The sequence below is a fragment of the Leguminivora glycinivorella genome, chromosome 9, assembly GCF_023078275.1.
Source record: "Leguminivora glycinivorella isolate SPB_JAAS2020 chromosome 9, LegGlyc_1.1, whole genome shotgun sequence".
Taxonomy (NCBI): domain Eukaryota; kingdom Metazoa; phylum Arthropoda; class Insecta; order Lepidoptera; family Tortricidae; genus Leguminivora; species Leguminivora glycinivorella.
The window spans coordinates 16,777,944-16,795,913 of NC_062979.1; the positions used below are offsets into that span (position 1 = coordinate 16,777,944).

A 17,970-nucleotide genomic window follows, 5' to 3' on the forward strand; every position below is an offset into this window, starting at 1 on the left:
ATAGTAAATACATACATAAAGATATATAATAATAAATACCTGTATAATATATAAATACTATATACCTACTTAAATACGTACATATACATAAATATATTACATTTAATAAGTAAATAAAGGCAGATTAAGGCAGCGACAAGTAATGAGATACACATACACATACACCAAAGGAAAAACAACCAAGTCGACTGGTAACCGAGCCGGGTATCGAAGCCGCGTCTTCAGCCTATGCGGCTAACCTCTATTAAACTACCCGACCAACCTACCGATCGAAATGTCTCTGGTTTAAGTTACCTGTGTAAGGCCGCTCTAACTTCTGAGAAACTTATGACGCCGGGGCTTGCGAGGACGACGGATACGTGACGACGAAATCAAACCTTAGATCTCTATGGAAGTGCCTGGTGGACGACGTCGATAAAGTATTATTTATTTATTTATTTATTTATTTAACCTTTATTGCACAACATAAAGTACAAATGGCGAACTTAATGCCTTAAGGCATTCTCTACCAGTCAACCATTGGACCAAACAGAAACTTACAATTGGTGCGGAAAATAAAACAGAAATTTAAATAGATATAAGTCGCTATCTAAATACTATACCTAAGTGAGTATGGATGGATGGACGCGACCTTCCCCGCAAGCCACGGCGACCACGGCGTTACTCACCGTTTTCCTGCTTGAGCCTCTCGATCTGTTCGTTCTGCGCGCGCGACACCTTCAGCGCCGTCATAGTCTCCCGGTACTGTCGCTCATTCTCCTCGTCTAGCTCCGGCAGAGCCGAACGCTGGAGATTTATAAGCACAGTATAGTTATTTGTACATCTCTTGAACATCTCTAGAGACTTGTACATCTCTTGAAATGTGTAATTTAGCTGTTCATTTTCTGTATTTTTTTTTTGTATTATTTGACAAAGGTTTTTACTTTTAAATATTTTAATTTTATAAAATTTGACTTTTGGAGACGCTATACATCTCCATGGATTATTTGATTAAGTATAATATTTTTACTTGTAATATTCAGTCTTTTACAACTATTGAAGTATTATAGATTTCTTTTATCTTTGTATCTGTTTGCACTTTCTTTATGTATTGATTATAGTTAGTAATAATATGACATTTAGAGACTTTATACATCTCTAATTCTATATCAGTGTATAGCTACTTTGCTTATGATTAATATTTTTAGTTAATATTTCTATTAATTTCATTTGTTTAACTTTAATGAATACTCTGTAATGTTGACATGTAAAAGTGCCCCCGTGGCCTATTTGCTGAATAAATGATTTTGTATTTTGTATTTTGTATTTGGCATAGAGATGGGCCAAATATTCGGTAAATATTCGGTATTCGGCACATTCGGCAAGTTTTTCAATGTTCGTATTCGGCCGAATAGTAGTTATATTGCCGAATATTTACCGAATAATCAAAGTAAATAAATAGCGTAAGTTTTTTCGTAATTCATCGGATAATGACATCCTATTTCAGCATTCTAAGAAACCACCAAAAGTAGTTAAAAATGCGTTAAAATATAAGTACCTACCATAATTAATTAATTATGTTAAAAATTAAAATAACGTAGCTTAAGATATACAACCAAAATTTTTTTGTGCACTAAATTATACAAACATTAAGAGCCAAGGTACCTACCCATTACTTACCATTACCAATCATTGAAAAGTTTTTAACTCTAAGCCAGGATTTCAAATATGGCGGAACCGAATATTCGGCCGAAAGTTCGGTTCGGTAACAGCTGAACCGAATGTTCGGCCGAATATTCGTATTCGGCAAAGTCCTTATTCGGCCCATCTCTAATTTTGGTACAATTTTGTACAGTCAGCTGCAGAGAAAAGGAGACTCCCTGCCATACAAATTTGTATGCAAGGGGGTCTACTTTTCTCTGCAGCTGACTTACTAAATATTGTTGAAAATCACGACAATAGGTAGGTAATCCTCATCTTCAGTGATTTTCTTCACCTTCAAGACACGATTCTGAAGAAACATCTCTAAATTCTCTAATTGAATATTTGAAGTGTGATTTTATAATTATACTTCTAAGTGACCCAGTTTATTTGATTAATATTTGTAGCCTTTCTGCTTGCTTTTCAGTTTCGCAAATATTACGAATGATATACAAACTCGACCAATCAGGAATTGAAATTTATGATTCCGCAATTTCCGCAAGTTTATTTTATAGAACTGTAGAATACAATATCTATAATACCTAATACCTACCTATTGCTAAGATTAAGTATATTATATCATCCAAGTACAACCTTAGTACCTACAATGTTACACTAAAATCTAATATTGAACGAAGTCATAGGACCGTCTATTGGAAAAATAAGTACCACTTAACCTTACCTGAACAACCAAGCTACTTTCGATTTCTTCCAAATTGGATTTAAGTAGGCATATTTGTACTTGCTGGTCTTCAGGTGACAACATTTTTAAATTATTGTGATCTTTATTGTGCTTTAAAGAAATGGAAACAATACATTAAGTAGAAAATTGGGAAAAAACTATCGCACCTTTATTTTATAAGCAGACAAGTAGTGTTTATGGCTATTTTTTTTTTAATTTCCCGCCAAGTGAGCTATATTTTTTTTAATTTTATGTCCTCTTCACACGATCCCGCACAGGTCCTGAAAGTTGGAAAAATAGGGTTGAAAACTTTTTTAACCTTAATACTTATAAGTATAACACTTACACACAAAACAAAATTATACACATTAGGTGTGCAAATACTACTCTACGAGTTAATACGTGCAGCTTGGTGCCAAAGTTGGCAACATGCGATACTAGCGCCCCTAGCGGTATGAGTTGATCAAAATAGTTTAGTTCATACAGTATAAAATTTAAAAAAGTCACACATTCTTATTTTTTGTTTTATTCCGTCTAAAAATATTAAAGTAGATCAAGTAATCGCATTTTCTATTTTAATTTACTAAAATAAAAGTCTGGCAAACTACTTTGAACAACTCGTACCGCTAGATGGCGCTAGTAAAATTGTTGCCGCTCCATTGTATGGGAAACGTCAGAAGCTGCACGTATTAACTCTAGAGTTTATATAGTATTTGAGGTGTGTCAGTAAAAAATTACCTACAATTTTTTTGGGAGCTGGTTCTGCATCATCCAGCTTGTCGCATCCTGTCAGCTGAATGTGCTAATGTAAATGTGATCGATCACGAATAAGACAAACCTACATATGAAGTTGGTCAAGCAAATCTTGTTAGTAGAAAAAGGCGCCAAAGTCAAATGATCCCATTTCCTTTTTCCCTTATATTTCTCAAATTTGGCGCCTTTTTAGTGGCAAGATTTACTTGACCGACTATAATAATACACGACAGATGCTACGAAAAGCCACGGGATCCAACTCAATTCCCTACCATGTAGTTTCAAATTGAAATTCGTACTACATTTTTAGTAAAGTAGGTAGTAAGTTACAATTTTACAAACAAAATAGACAAATTCGAACCAATATTACATTATGACCAAACACCAATTGTCATTAATGGATAATTTATTGGACCAATATTGGATCAAGGACTTATTGCGTATCGGCTACTAATAATAATAATTATCCCTTCGCGACAAGATTTGCTTGACCATCTATTTATCCGGAGTCCGAAAATCCGGATAATTCGCTGATTTTGCGATCCGTTTCTAAATCCGGATTTTAAAACCGAAATCCGGATTTTCGAATTTTTACTTTTACGTCGCAATTTCAACCGAAATAAAGGACACAAGTTATGTTTACTAGCAGAAACGTCTGCAATCGATGCCACTAAGCTTAGAATAAATTTAAAAGTGGAAAATGTGAGTTCAAGTCTCACCCAAGGCAGACATTTTCCACTTTTAAATTTATTCTAAGACAAGTGTTTATGTACGTGGAATCCAATGTATAAGCAACTGTAAATAAAAAAAAACATCCGTTTACACGTCATCAGATGTCTTGAGAATGCAGGCAAATTTAAGTTTAAATAGTATACGAAAAATGTCCATAAATACAGGGTGTAATGTGATTCCTGGTATCTATAATACTTATGTAAACCACTTTGTATACCATGGTTTGCAATAAATGCTTATATTATTAGTAGACGAACCAAACATCCTATTGTTAATGAATTATATTAAGTAGAATTACAATCATAACCACATAACAACACTGTCATCAAAGTTGGTTATATGTTAGAACTGATGCACTTCAATACATACTATAATTATGCTGTCAAAGTCGATTAGGCTAAGTTTGAACTGCGACCTCAACAAAACTTGTTCAATGTTAATGTAGAAATTTGACTAAATTGGCATGTTTATAAGATAAATGAATAATACTAAATGGCTTGCTGCCTTCATATTCGGAAACACTATTACTGTCGTAAAACATATTTTATAATATGCTTTTCATCACACTCTCTCGAAAACGGTGTTATTACATTATGATACTTAATGAACTATTTTACCGCCCTGGGGCGGTAAAGTGAATACCAGGGTGGGACCTTCCACGACCTGTCAAAAATTACAAGATGGCGGACGAATGTTCAAAATGTCAGCGTAGATATTTCAATACAATAATTTAAAATTTGGTTATTACTTCGCGAGTGTGATGAAAAACGTTGTGTATATCACGGGCGGCTGAAGGCTTCACTTTCCGCCCTCAATCTTATACATATACCTTTGTATTATTTATTGTTACGTTAGGTATACAATTTAAATTGCTGTAAAAAGTAATACTATAAAACCAAGTCTAGTCTAATACCTAACTAGTCTTTCTAAAAAAAGCTGAAATTAGGTAGTAGTTTTTGCAGAACCTTCACTAAAACCAAGGAAGTCATTACAGAGTTTACAAAGCCAGGCGGAAGTACCTATTCAAAGCGAATATACTGAGTTTTACGGTAGGTTACATAATTGTAGTACTCGTACACTCAAAATAAAATGGTATTTCATTATTTTTCCGGGTATAATTCTTCTTCCACTACCTTCTACCGAAGTTCGGTATACCTACCTACTAATATATAAGTACACCGGGACTTAGATGACGATCTTTTCTTTTTTTTTTTGATAGTACCTATATACAATTATACATATATATATACCTACCATCATTTTTGCAATTCGTCGATAAGTATCGCTTTTGTCGGACATTGCTAGGGAAACTCAAAAGCCCGCTCCAGACTATGCGCGCGAATCACGGCGCGACGCCGCGAACGCGAGTGTCGATTCGATACGCAGAAAGTTCCACACTCGCGTTCGCAGCGTCGTGCGCATAGTCTGGAGCGGGCTTTTGAGTGTCTCTAAACAAAGAAGACGAATACACGGTGATATTATTATAACATGCATTCAGACTTGATTCCGACTCCGTTCACTACCGTTAATTATTCATTAAGCTTCCTACCGTTATTTGAAGCCTATTTTATTATATTTGAGAGAGCAATCCTGTTAACAGATGACGTAGCGGTTCACATATTAGCTGACAGTAGTCGCCATTATCCCCACCACCAGTTTTACCCTTCCAGTTTTATCCCCTCACCACCGGGCGGTGGCGCCTACGGGCGCCGTTTGCCACATTGGCGTTCTGTTCTTCGGAGCGTACGGTTCACTACAAAAAACTCTTAGAATTTCTGAGATTCTTAGAATTTTTTGTAAGTAAAAAATATGTAATATTTTACAAAATATTTCATATTTTAACGGTTTTACCGTTCGATTATAAATAATAAAACGTGACGGACATTCCTTGTCCGTCGCAATATTTTTAGATAAGCTAACATTTCGAGCGCAGCGAAGGCGTCGCGGTAAGTAAGCGACGAGCATTTGTTTTACTTTATTTACAGTGAATCGGTTCGCCATAAGCACGGATCAGGTCATTGAGAATTGAGACAGTTTAAATTAGACCACGATTTCATAAATTGTTCGTTAGTTATAAAAAGAAAGGCGCATCTTTGTCGTCATAATTTATAAGTTGTTAAATGGTCGCGGTCTCATTCCTGAATGAGCATATTTTGCAGAAATGTCTGTTTGATGCAAAGTTTACGTTCTTAACGGTTGCTAAGTAATTAAACTTTTTGCACAAGCTGCGCAAGGATAAAGTGCATCCTATTAGGATACTTGATTACTATTTTGTGAGGGACGCTTAAATTTTTATGACCTGATATTTTCCGTGCATATCCCCAGTATTATTACTATGCAGGCTATGGCGTGTAACATTGCTTTCAAAATTTTGATAGTCTCGCAAGAAGCTAAGATGCAATTCATTAACGATTAAGTAGATAAAACCTAGGACACGTTTTAAAACCTTGTTGTATCAACTTGTAAAGGTTCTAGTGTCATATTGGATTCCCTATTGGGGTCCAGTCTATTATGCTATTTTCTTCATTCTTAATTAAAGAGTGCCTACTATTGATGCATCGTTCTAAGTGTAAGCGTTGAATAAAATTCCGGTACTAATAATAATAATAGACTTACTGGAAGTTTGCTACTCTAGCTAAAGTAAAAGATTTTGAGTGAAACCCCCGTATGTGATATAAAATTGTAATGTGATATACATGCTTTTCTATGTCTAAAAAATGGCTATTTCACCCTATGTCTATAGTGTGAGGTCTGAGATTTACCAGAATAACCATTATTATTTAAAGTAGGTACCTACTCTGTTGTAAATTACCACATACAGGAGAGTCACTATTGATCTTTTGCTTCTATCCAAATTAGGATTTATAAATAAATAGTAAGTAGCTGTCTGCTGATTTAAGTACACAAGTTGTTGTGCAATAAATTTATTATTATTCTGCTGCGCAAGCAGATGTGTTGACTATGCAGTATTTGTATCAGCTCATATCCTAGATTTGGCGTTACAAAGAAAAGACCCGAAATTTGTATTTTATTCGAATATCTACTCTAATAATTTCCGCTTGCGCAAGGCGTAAAGAGACATCATTATAATAACATTGTTGCTTGGGATATCCATTGAGACCATTTGCGAGGCTGGGCAAATGTTAGCGGGAAATCCGTGTAAATAGGAAAGTTTCCGCCAAGCCTATGTATCTAATCTTAATTACTCGTACTTCCGTCTGCGCAAGACGTGTTAGTATTTCTACTTACCCAACAAATAACAAGCCGGCGCAAGGCCTTTGTTTGTTATTTTTTGTTATTTGACTGCTACACTAGCAGACGAAATAAAAGAGGCTCCTTCTATGAGACTATCTATCTAGTGTAATGAATTACCAATAATATAGCAAGCCCGTCCTGGCCTGCGCAATGTAGCGTGATCATAGAACTTGCCTTTTTATAAAATTTTATCTGCCATTCCATAATATTCATAATTTGCCTGCGTAAGGCGTGTGAATATTATGAATATATTGTGAATATTTAGCCAACGAAACATAATCTCTGAAGAGATTTTGGCCGTCACGGCTGTAGCCTCCGCAGGGCGTGTTAAACTTACAACTCAGCTCTCTGCTAGAACTATCAGGAACCGGATATTCTTAAATTAATGTAAACAGCATTCTTAAACTGTTTTTGCAGGGTTTAAGTAGGTAAGCAAGATATGATAAAACATATGTATTAGCCTGTTACATATCGCTAAACAAGTGCTTTGATAATGCAAGTAGTATTTGCTTCGGCAGTACATATACTTAAATTGGAATGACAGAATATTAGCATAGCCCCTGCGTATAGGGAAGACCCGCAAAGTGGTTAATTAAGCGTCTGGCCATATTACAATAACATAAATATATGCTTCCGCAAAGCAACCACAAGTCATATACTGTGTATTATTGCGTATCGGGCTACTACCACGAAAACGCATGCTATTAAGTAAATATACATTTCAAATACAAATCATCATATTCATGAAATATCTAACCTAACCTAACCTATTCAGCCGCCAGCGACTAGCTAAGTGAACTTACTGGTCAATGGCTCCTTTCAACCACATATGTATTGCCGGCTCCGCTAGCAGCGTGAAGCTCGCACTAGCGCTGAAACCAGCACCAGGGGCGGCTCACTCCGCATTTCTTCCATACATTCCGGCGGCCGCGAGTTCGCGGCTCATAAAGTTTGACGACCTTGTCGCTGCGCAATAGAACTCAATGTCGTATGCAGTCCATTGACAGGTTGTTGACAGTGAGCCTTCTGTACTTGTACTTTTATATATTCTGTGCCAGCACCAAATCAATGACTTTGAATACAAGTCACGTGGAACGGGATGAGCCTAGTTCCTTATTAAATAAAGGTTGGATTAGTGGGTGTAATCTTCGTAATCCAGCTTGCCTGGTAAAAGTGGTAAATAACCAAATTGTTCCTATATCTAAGATTGTGGTAATCTATACTGGAACTGAGTAATTGGCTTGCAAAAACCTGACAATTTGTGTTGACTATCAAATTCACGTCATCAAAGACTCAGATCTTTAACCCTTTATTAATTTCCTATGAGTTAGACACTTCACTTCCTTCTGTGGACATAATAATATATAAGGTTGTACCCCGCTGTATGTGAATATAACGTTGGAATTCTTTAACCTTCCACGTATAATATATATAAGAACAATTTGGATGTTTACCGTATGTAAATACCTATGACCCACATAGGGTATGATATGATCAGAGATGAATAAAATTTATCTGTACGGTACCTGTCCGAACGACAATAAGCCATGCTATACAAGGCTTTTAAATCAAATGATTGATATCGATTCCAAATCAAGAACCTTCTAGATTTCCTAGACAACTTGTCTAACATCCCACAGAAACCCGCTCTCTGGGTAAGAAGGAGGCCAAAGTTCTTTTCGAGAAAAGGGATGCACCGTAATCCTAAATGTGACGTTAGAAGAATGTACATACAACATGTACCTCTTCATTAGCTTGAATCTGCTCCTAACGCTAAAAGACGGCTCTTTAAGATTTTTAGTATCAAACACTAATTATTCTGGGAGCTTCATTCAGGTAAATAACCGCGAAGGTTATTGCTGCAAGAATATTACCAATGTTCAACAAGAACTGATCGCCGAGTCTGCCTACATTCTTCCCTTGTTTTTGACAAAAATAAGTTATGAATTATTTAGTGTCTTGCTTGGCTACTCGTCTAAAATACATAAAATGTACTAATATTAGAGCTATGCGCCTGTGACATAACTAATTTATGGGGCCAAATCAATGCTAAAATCTATTTTGGAACTATTTTTAGTCTTGTTTCAAATATAACTATAGAAAACTTCAGTTAGGCCTACAGTCCAAGTTATTTATTTATCTTACCATAATGGGTATCCAGCAGATATAGTTGGTACTTATATATTACAATGATAAGTGAAAACCAGTGTTTTTCTAGCTATACTACAACTTATTAGCAAAGGTAGTGCTGCTTACCATATCAACCCAACTAATTGCAAATACGTATATGTACAACAAAATGAAACCACTTATAGGGTGGTACATATTAAAAATGGACTGAAACGAAAATCTTATAAATTAAAAGATAATTTATTGCCTAAATAGCTGCGCTCTGTATACTACTATTATTCACCTTTAGGTGGGCACATGAAATTCGTCTTTTGTTCGTATATGCCAACTTAAATCGGCCTGGAAATACAATGCATGTACATACTGTGACATCACGCAATGATCACCTTTGTTCAAATTTGTACGTACACACTTGACATTGTTTAGCCATTATATACTAACAACAAAGTAAGGAAATATTGTAGTCGATTTTATATATCTTCAAGGGAGATCCCGTTGTTTTTGTAAAATGTTGTATAAGTGCACTTTATTCCTCATAAAGACTATGAGAACTTTCAAATAAATATTAATACAAAGGAATAAGCCATGAAGATAATTTTGTGTCTGTAACGTAACCTAAACAGTATTATGCCTTAGTTATACTGAGATCTATAGATCTAACATATATGCTTTGCTGTGATAAAGACAAATAGCATTGTGGCTTGTAATGCCTCAACAAGATTTCACTTTCTTTTTGCGAAGTAGATCGATGCATAATGATAAAGGATCCTGAAATTAATAGAAACAGACAATACCGAAAATTATGATTTGATGGGTGAAATGAAATAAAAATATGAACTCGCTTTTAGAAATAAGATTTAATCTTATAACTTGATTCACATTGATTTATTAAAAATACAGTATTCACAAAAATAGTAACATGTATCACTGCAGATTCCACTTAGTTGGTTGAATTGAAATGATTCACCCACACACGCAGATTATTAAGTGCACTAGTTGTTTCCACCAGTTTCACTAATGATGAGGAATTAATCACATTGGCGTTATGCTGGCCACCAGGCGGTCACAGACAGGTCTCAAATATAATAAAATAGGCTTCAAATAACGGTAGGAAGCTTAATAGCAGCGTTTTACCTTACAATAAAACGCATATTAAGCGAAGTACCTTATTTGAAGCCTATAGTTTTTAGGCCGCCAGTGGCTAAAGTACTCCGTTGCAATACACCACTTTACTTTTATTACACCCATGGAGGGTAGGTTTAACTCACTAATGTATTTTATCACCTTCACCATTCAGGTTGCAAAATCCAACACCTATACACTCCAATGTATACTGATATGTCCCTGTTTTTATTTAAAATGTACATAATTAAAATAATTATTGCAACCTTTTTAGTAAATTGTACACTTATTGCAACTTTGTTTTGGTTATAATTTGAGAACCAATGAGGCAAACGGCGCCCGTAGGCGCCACCGCCCGGTGGTGAGGGGATAAAACTGGAAGGGTAAAACTGGTGGTGGGGATAATGGCGACTACTGTCAGCTAATATGTGAACCGCTACGTCATCTGTTAACAGGATTGCTCTCTCAAATATAATAAAATAGGCTTCAAATAAGGTACTTCGCTTAATATGCGTTTTATTGTAAGGTAAAACGCTGCTATTTATTCGGTGTATAATATACCCTGGCACAGATACCTTGTCAGTGAGAAAAAGTCAGCAAATAAAAAGGGAACCCAAAGATTTGACGGATTTGACCCACTTTTCTACGGATTATTGGGTCTTTCAGTATAATCGTGTAATAAAAAAAAAGTAACATTGTCTTTGATTTTATTATGCAGTTTTTGTTACGATCGTGCAGAGATCGTGCGGTGGCCTGTGGCCTCAACACAACTCGAGTTGAGTCGTGCGAAAACTGCTTAATAAAATCGAATATTTGCGTTTACTTTTTGATATAGCCCCGTGATATTAAAAAAAAAACAATACAAAGAACCACAGAACTTAATTTAGATAGAAGAAACAAATTCATATATTTGTATAGGGGCCGAGCGTGTCAAATTTTGTACTGAAGTTGATTCTTGCCTGTAATTTTAAATATGTCTCAGGCTCTTGATTGTTCATAATTTTTGTGTTGTTGCAATTGAATATCACGTAACGAGGCATTTTTTATGTTTTGGTTGACTTCAACTTACAAAAATTGACGCCCGAAAGCTGCAAGCTGCGAGTAAAGACGGACAACTCAGTGGATTTCACTGAGTTCATTTGACACACTAAGTAGATACGTTTGCTTGATCTATGGTATATATGACATCTGTGCAAAGAACTCTGCACGTTGTTTATTGCATCCAGACCATAAAATATTATTCTCGCTCATCCGCTAAAACATGACAAACGTTTTTATGATTTATGTTTCACGATAAGGAACAGCTTGATGACATACTATATTTTTGCTGCAATAAGGTGAACATTGCCGGGCAAATTGGAAAAAAATAACCTTACCTATAACTCCGCCTCATTCTACTTCGGTAATTTTCCTTATTTCCACAGTACTTTCCGTCAGCTTTTCTGTTGCTAAGTATGTGATTCTCTTGGCCATATGGAGAACAGGTAGGTCACATTCATAAAAGTGCTACGCCACACACTATAAATTCATAGTAAAAACGGAATGGCGGTGCCAGTGTACAGTGAGCTGCCAAAGTGCATGGCGAATTCATCAATGAATTCATTCATAATTTCTCCATGCAATATCACAGCTCATTGTACCTATTACATTGTACCTATTTATCGAATTGTAAATGCTAAGATTGCGTCACAGTCACCGTGTCACAAAAACTCTGTGTAAATCTGGTAAAGTGTAAAGTGTAAATCTGAAGCCGATCATTGTCTAAATAATATCTATCCAGATAAAAATTATATTCATAGTATTTTTTAACTGCGATGAGTTAGTTCTTTGCAATCATAGTATGCATGTTTCGGAAATTTTTCAAGCCTCACAGAACTCAGTAATTGAAAAATACATAGAAAGTCGCATAAATATGTATTAATCTTGCGTATGTGGGTGTGAACTAGCACAATGACGCTATATGTATTCTCATTGTTATGTTATGAAGCTACCATTTCACGTTTCTTGCCCATTGTTAGACAAACTTTCAGCGTGAAAGATACGTCCCGCATCCGCCCGCACGCCGCAATGGAATCGCAGCGAACTTGTGCATCTGCCAAATGGAAATGGTTTCATATATCTTACTTACATATTGTCCGAACTGCAAGGGAAAATTGTCTCTTGGTCTGTTATACATAGCAGTTGACATACCCACCTACAGAAAATATACCTGAAAGTTGCGCTACGACATGGGGTTCTTCAAGAAGCAAGTATTTAGGGTTCTCAAAGGTCGGCAACCCATAAGTGGCTCCCCTGCTATTCCTATGACTTCCCATCAGGCAGCTCGTCTGCTCGTTAAAGACTATGTTCCGAGAAATTTAAAATAGATCCATAATATTTATCCGATATTGTATGATTATTAAATTTAGCACTTGTATTCAGTAATCATTTCATTAAACAATAGCGTTGCCGTGTCATTCATCACCCCCCGTCCACGACAAATGTGCCAAAATAGACGCGATGATGGATAGCGATAATTATCTTGACATACCTATATTGCCATAATGGCATACCTCCCATTATGGCATGGCAGGGTATGGGCCATGTTTTGATAATTTTGATAAGTTATATATGACTGTATTAGTAATTCGTTTATACTAATGTACTTATGTGATAAGTATACGCAGATTGTGAGAAAGTGCAAAAATAAAAAGTGGAAAAAAATGTTTTATTAGGGTACACGTAAAGTGGGGAGTGATTTTTTTTTCATTGCAATCCTAACGTGTGATATTGTTGGATAGGTATTTAAAAATGAATAAGGGTTTACTAAAATCGTTTTTTGATAATATTCATATTTTCGGAAATAATCGCTCCTAAAGGAAAAAGAAGTGTGTGTCCCCCCCCCCCCTCTAACTTTTGAACCATATGTTTAAAAAATATGAAAAAAATCACAAAAGTAGAACTTTATAAAGACTTTCTAGGAAAATTGTTTTGAACTTGATAGGTTCAGTAGTTTTTGAGAAAAATACGGAAAACTACGGAACCCTACACTGAGCGTGGCCCGACACGCTCTTGGCCGGTTTTTTAAATTTCCGTTACATTCGACACGTCGTTTTGCTCATTAATTACACTACCGTCAAAAAGTTTAAGACCAAACACGATATATGCAAATAATCAACATTTCATGAAGTTCCTATGAGAATATTACTTTTCAGTAAAAGTAATTGTAAAGCGGGCGCAGCCGCAGAAAGTGCCGAGATTTTGAAACGTAATTAATTTAATACAAAAGTCTTGGCACATTTTTGTACCTTTTGGCGTAGAAACTCTAGGTAGTCTAGGTCCATGGGGTCCCAGCGCGAACAAGTTGTTCACAGAAATCGCGAAGCGTCTGGTTGAGGTAACTGCATGGTGACCGAAGAGCTGGCGACTTCCTCGCACAACGTATCAGCATTGCGATACAGCGAGGAAATGTCGCCAGTATCCTTGGTACAATGAGATAAAGAACCTTTCTTAAAGTTAAAGGAAAACCAATAAAACAGTTTCTACAAGTATACTGCGGTGAGTTCCAACTCCCAGCTCATTAAATTAAAACATTCACTCAGTCAAATAGAATTGCGGTACAAAATTTTATGATTAAAGAATAAATTTTCCGATATACCTATCGTATATTAAGGGCAAGAAGTTTGAGAATTTTACCGTAGGCAACTAACCAAATGGAACCATAAATATATTTCGGTAGGTTATTATTAAACATCAATATTGTTTAGTGCTAACGAAGCACGAGTTATATAAAAAATGTTTATGACATCGATACCATATCGATATTCATTCGGCAATCAATCACGGTCGGTGTCCTAAATTCAGTTCGGTTTTAGTAAAAAAATTTTCGACAGTTTGAAGTTTTGACATAGGTACAAGTTTCAACATAGGCAATTACAAAATAACACCATATTTACTGAAAAATTTGACTAGTTAGACACTAGTCACCGAGGCTCGCACGTAAATAATAGTAACAAACCAGGGCACCGGGCCAGCTATACTAACAAGGCGAGCCTCTCGACGCTCTCGTGACTCTCGACCCCGCTTCTTAAGAGTTTTGTTTAGCCACAATTAGGCGAATGCACCGTTTGAGTGCACTTTATACTCTCGGAAAAACAAACCTATGGAAAACTAAGCTTGCATGTGAGAGAAGTTTTGAAAAGTTCGCTTAGTTTCCGAGTGAGATATTATAATATAATCTTTTAACCTCTGTGATTTGGGTACCATTTTTTATGTTATTATCTAATTAAAAACAAAGTTCAAACATAAAAAAATATAGATGAAATATTTCTGTTTGTTAATCATATTCGATGATGCATGACTCCTTAATATCTACAGATAATAAATAATAATTACTCTGAACAGATCGACATTTACAGAATTCCATGTAAACGGTAATACTTACATAATTTTATTAATACCTTCGAGAATGATGCTCACAGTGGGCTGGCGAGGAATCAAGGGATATTAAAGATATATTCTTGATTATTTAAGAGCGCTATGACAAAAAAGGCGATATATTGTAAAATGCACAATATTTATCGACAAAATTGTACACTTTACTCATACTAAAAGACAGTGAAAGTACTTGTTTCAGTTAGAACATCTTATTAACTGTCGGTTAAATAAAAAACATATGAAAAAAAAAGCTTTTTCAATTAGTAATGATTGTTTTTCTGATGCTCGTTTAGGAAAAACCGCGTGAAGCACAGAATTCGGAGCTCTTATTATGTACAATTTGATAAGATCACTCTCATAAATGAGGTAAATTTAAGTTCCAAATATCTTGTACTTAAGGCCCATTAAACAATATTTATCATTTAATCCTTTGAAATTGAGAAATTGAAAGTAAAACGAACTCAATTTTGTCTTGAAAATACATCGAAACAAGTGATCATTTCTCCGAAAATCTACATGTTATCGAAGTTATTTTAGTATATAAATAATCTGCACAATGTGCTTAAACTGCTGTTATCCATTTGTCGTTATAATATTTTATCATGATTTTTTGCCAATTTTTTGAAAACTAGCCTTCCTGTCGCTATTTTACCGGCGACGGACGCCTGCGATTTCAGTGCCGCGCCGGAGCTCGAGGAGGTAAGACGTATGTCGCTTTGGTCTCCGAGTTTTCATCGCAAACGTCGAGAATATTTATTGTTGTGTGGGTCGGACGCCTTGTTTCTACACGGGCTATCCTCGCATTGTGTGTGTGTAAACAGCGACCAACGAATTTGATCCTAGATCCGTAAATATTTGCTTTTGTAATACTTTGTTATGTTTAAATGTTAAAGTATTACAACGTTGTGATGATAAAAATGTGAAAATTACAATACGGTCAAGATGATAAGACACATCAAGATGGTACTCGGGATCTGATGATGGAGCCAGAAGGTGGTCACCAGTACCAGTGAACCATGTAAGTAAACGACTTCGTGTTTAGGCTCGTTGGGTTCGTCTCAACAAGACCTTTGACAAGAGGTGGTACTCAGGGTCTGATGATGGAGCCAGATGGTGGTCACCAGTACCAATGAACCATATAACTAAACCCAGAGATGGGGAAATCGTAATCGATTCCGGATTACACGATTACTTGATTTTACTTTGTAATCTGACACTACTGGGTGTCAGATTACTTGTAATGTAATCAAGTGAAACGGTAAATTACCATTACATGTAAAGGAATCACTAATCATCTATACAATCATTACTATTACCAATAATTCGGAATCATAGTCGATTCAAAATAACTGAAATTATTGACTTGATTACTTTCAGATTACGAATATGTAGTACCTCAGATTGCTGACTGTCACTTTGACACAAAAGTCGTCATGGGTGTCGTAAAATAGGTTTTAGGAGGTGCTGATTCCAAAATTAATGACTAATGTTCAATCTGACATTGCTGACTGTCACTCTGACACAAAAGTCGTCATGGGTGTCGTAAAATAGGTTTTAGGGGTGCTGATTCCAAAATGAATGACCAATTTGGAATCTGACATTGCTGACTGTCACTTTGACACAAAAGTCGTCATGGGTGTCGTAAAATAGGTTTTAGGGGGTGCTGATTCCAAAATTAATGACCAATGTGGAATCTGACATTGCTGACTGTCACTTTGACACAAAAGTCGTCATGGGTGTCGTAAAATAGGTTTTAGGAGGTGCTGATTCCAAAATTAATGACTAATGTTCAATCTGACATTGCTGACTGTCACTCTGACACAAAAGTCGTCATGGGTGTCGTAAAATAGGTTTTAGGGGGTGCTGATTCCAAAATTAATGACCAATTTGGAATCTGACATTGCTGACTGTCACTTTGACACAAAAGTCGTCATGGGTGTCGTAAAATAGGTTTTAGGGGGTGCTGATTCCAAAATTAATGACCAATGTGGAATCTGACATTGCTGACTGTCACTTTGACACAAAAGTCGTCATGGGTGTCGTAAAATAGGTTTTAGGGGTGCTGATTCCAAAATTAATGACCAATGTGGAATCTGACATTGCTGACTGTCACTTTGACACAAAAGTCGTCATGGGTGTCGTAAAATAGGTTTTAGGAGGTGCTGATTCCAAAATTAATGACTAATGTTCAATCTGACATTGCTGACTGTCACTCTGACACAAAAGTCGTCATGGGTGTCGTAAAATAGGTTTTAGGGGTGCTGATTCCAAAATTAATGACCAATTTGGAATCTGACATTGCTGACTGTCACTTTGACACAAAAGTCGTCATGGGTGTCGTAAAATAGGTTTTAGGGGGTGCTGATTCCAAAATTAATGACCAATGTGGAATCTGACATTGCTGACTGTCACTTTGACACAAAAGTCGTCATGGGTGTCGTAAAATAGGTTTTAGGGGGTGCTGATTCCAAAATTAATGACCAATGTTCAATCTGACATTGCTGACTGTCACTCTGACACAAAAGTCGTCATGGGTGTCGTAAAATAGGTTTTAGGGGTGCTGATTCCAAAATTAATGACCAATGTTCAATCTGACATTGCTGACTGTCACTCTGACACAAAAGTCGTCATGGGTGTCGTAAAATAGGTTTTAGGGGGTGCTGATTCCAAAATTAATGACCAATGTTCAATCTGACATTGCTGACTGTCACTTTGACACAAAAGTCGTCATGGGTGTCGTAAAATAGGTTTTAGGGGTGCTGATTCCAAAATTAGTGACCAATTTGGAATCTGACATTGCTGACTGTCACTTTGACACAAAAGTCGTCATGGGTGTCGTCAAATAGGTATCCGGAGGTGTTTGAAAACTAATGACCAATTTGGAATCTGACACTGTTGACTGTCACTTTGACACAAAAGTGATCATGGGTGTCTTCAAATAGGTTTTCATGGGTACTGATCTCAATATTAATGATCAATTTGGAATCTGACATTGCTGACTGTCACTTTGACATAAAAGTCGTTATGGGTGTCGTCAAATAGGTTTCCTTTCCAGGGGTACTGTGCAATGTCAGGTTCCAAATCGGTCATTACTTTTTAAATCATTTCATTAATTTTGGAATCAGTGCCCCCTAAAAACTATTTGACTACACCCATGATTCCTTTTGTGTCAAAATTACAATTAGCACTGTGAGATTCCA

The 17,970-nt window shown here is 36.1% G+C and overlaps 1 protein-coding gene across 1 annotated transcript in view; it reads right to left on the reverse strand.

The window, feature by feature from the left end:
- Positions 1-17,970, reverse strand: part of LOC125229868 (octopamine receptor-like) — a 77,956-nt gene that overhangs the window by 55,367 nt on the left and 4,619 nt on the right. Inside the window, exons 3-4 of the mRNA XM_048134806.1 lie at positions 2,363-2,473; positions 669-786 (exon numbers count right to left, since the gene is read on the reverse strand). Of these exons, the coding sequence (XP_047990763.1) occupies positions 669-786; positions 2,363-2,473 (229 nt within the window). The remainder of the gene's footprint in view (positions 1-668; positions 787-2,362; positions 2,474-17,970) is intronic.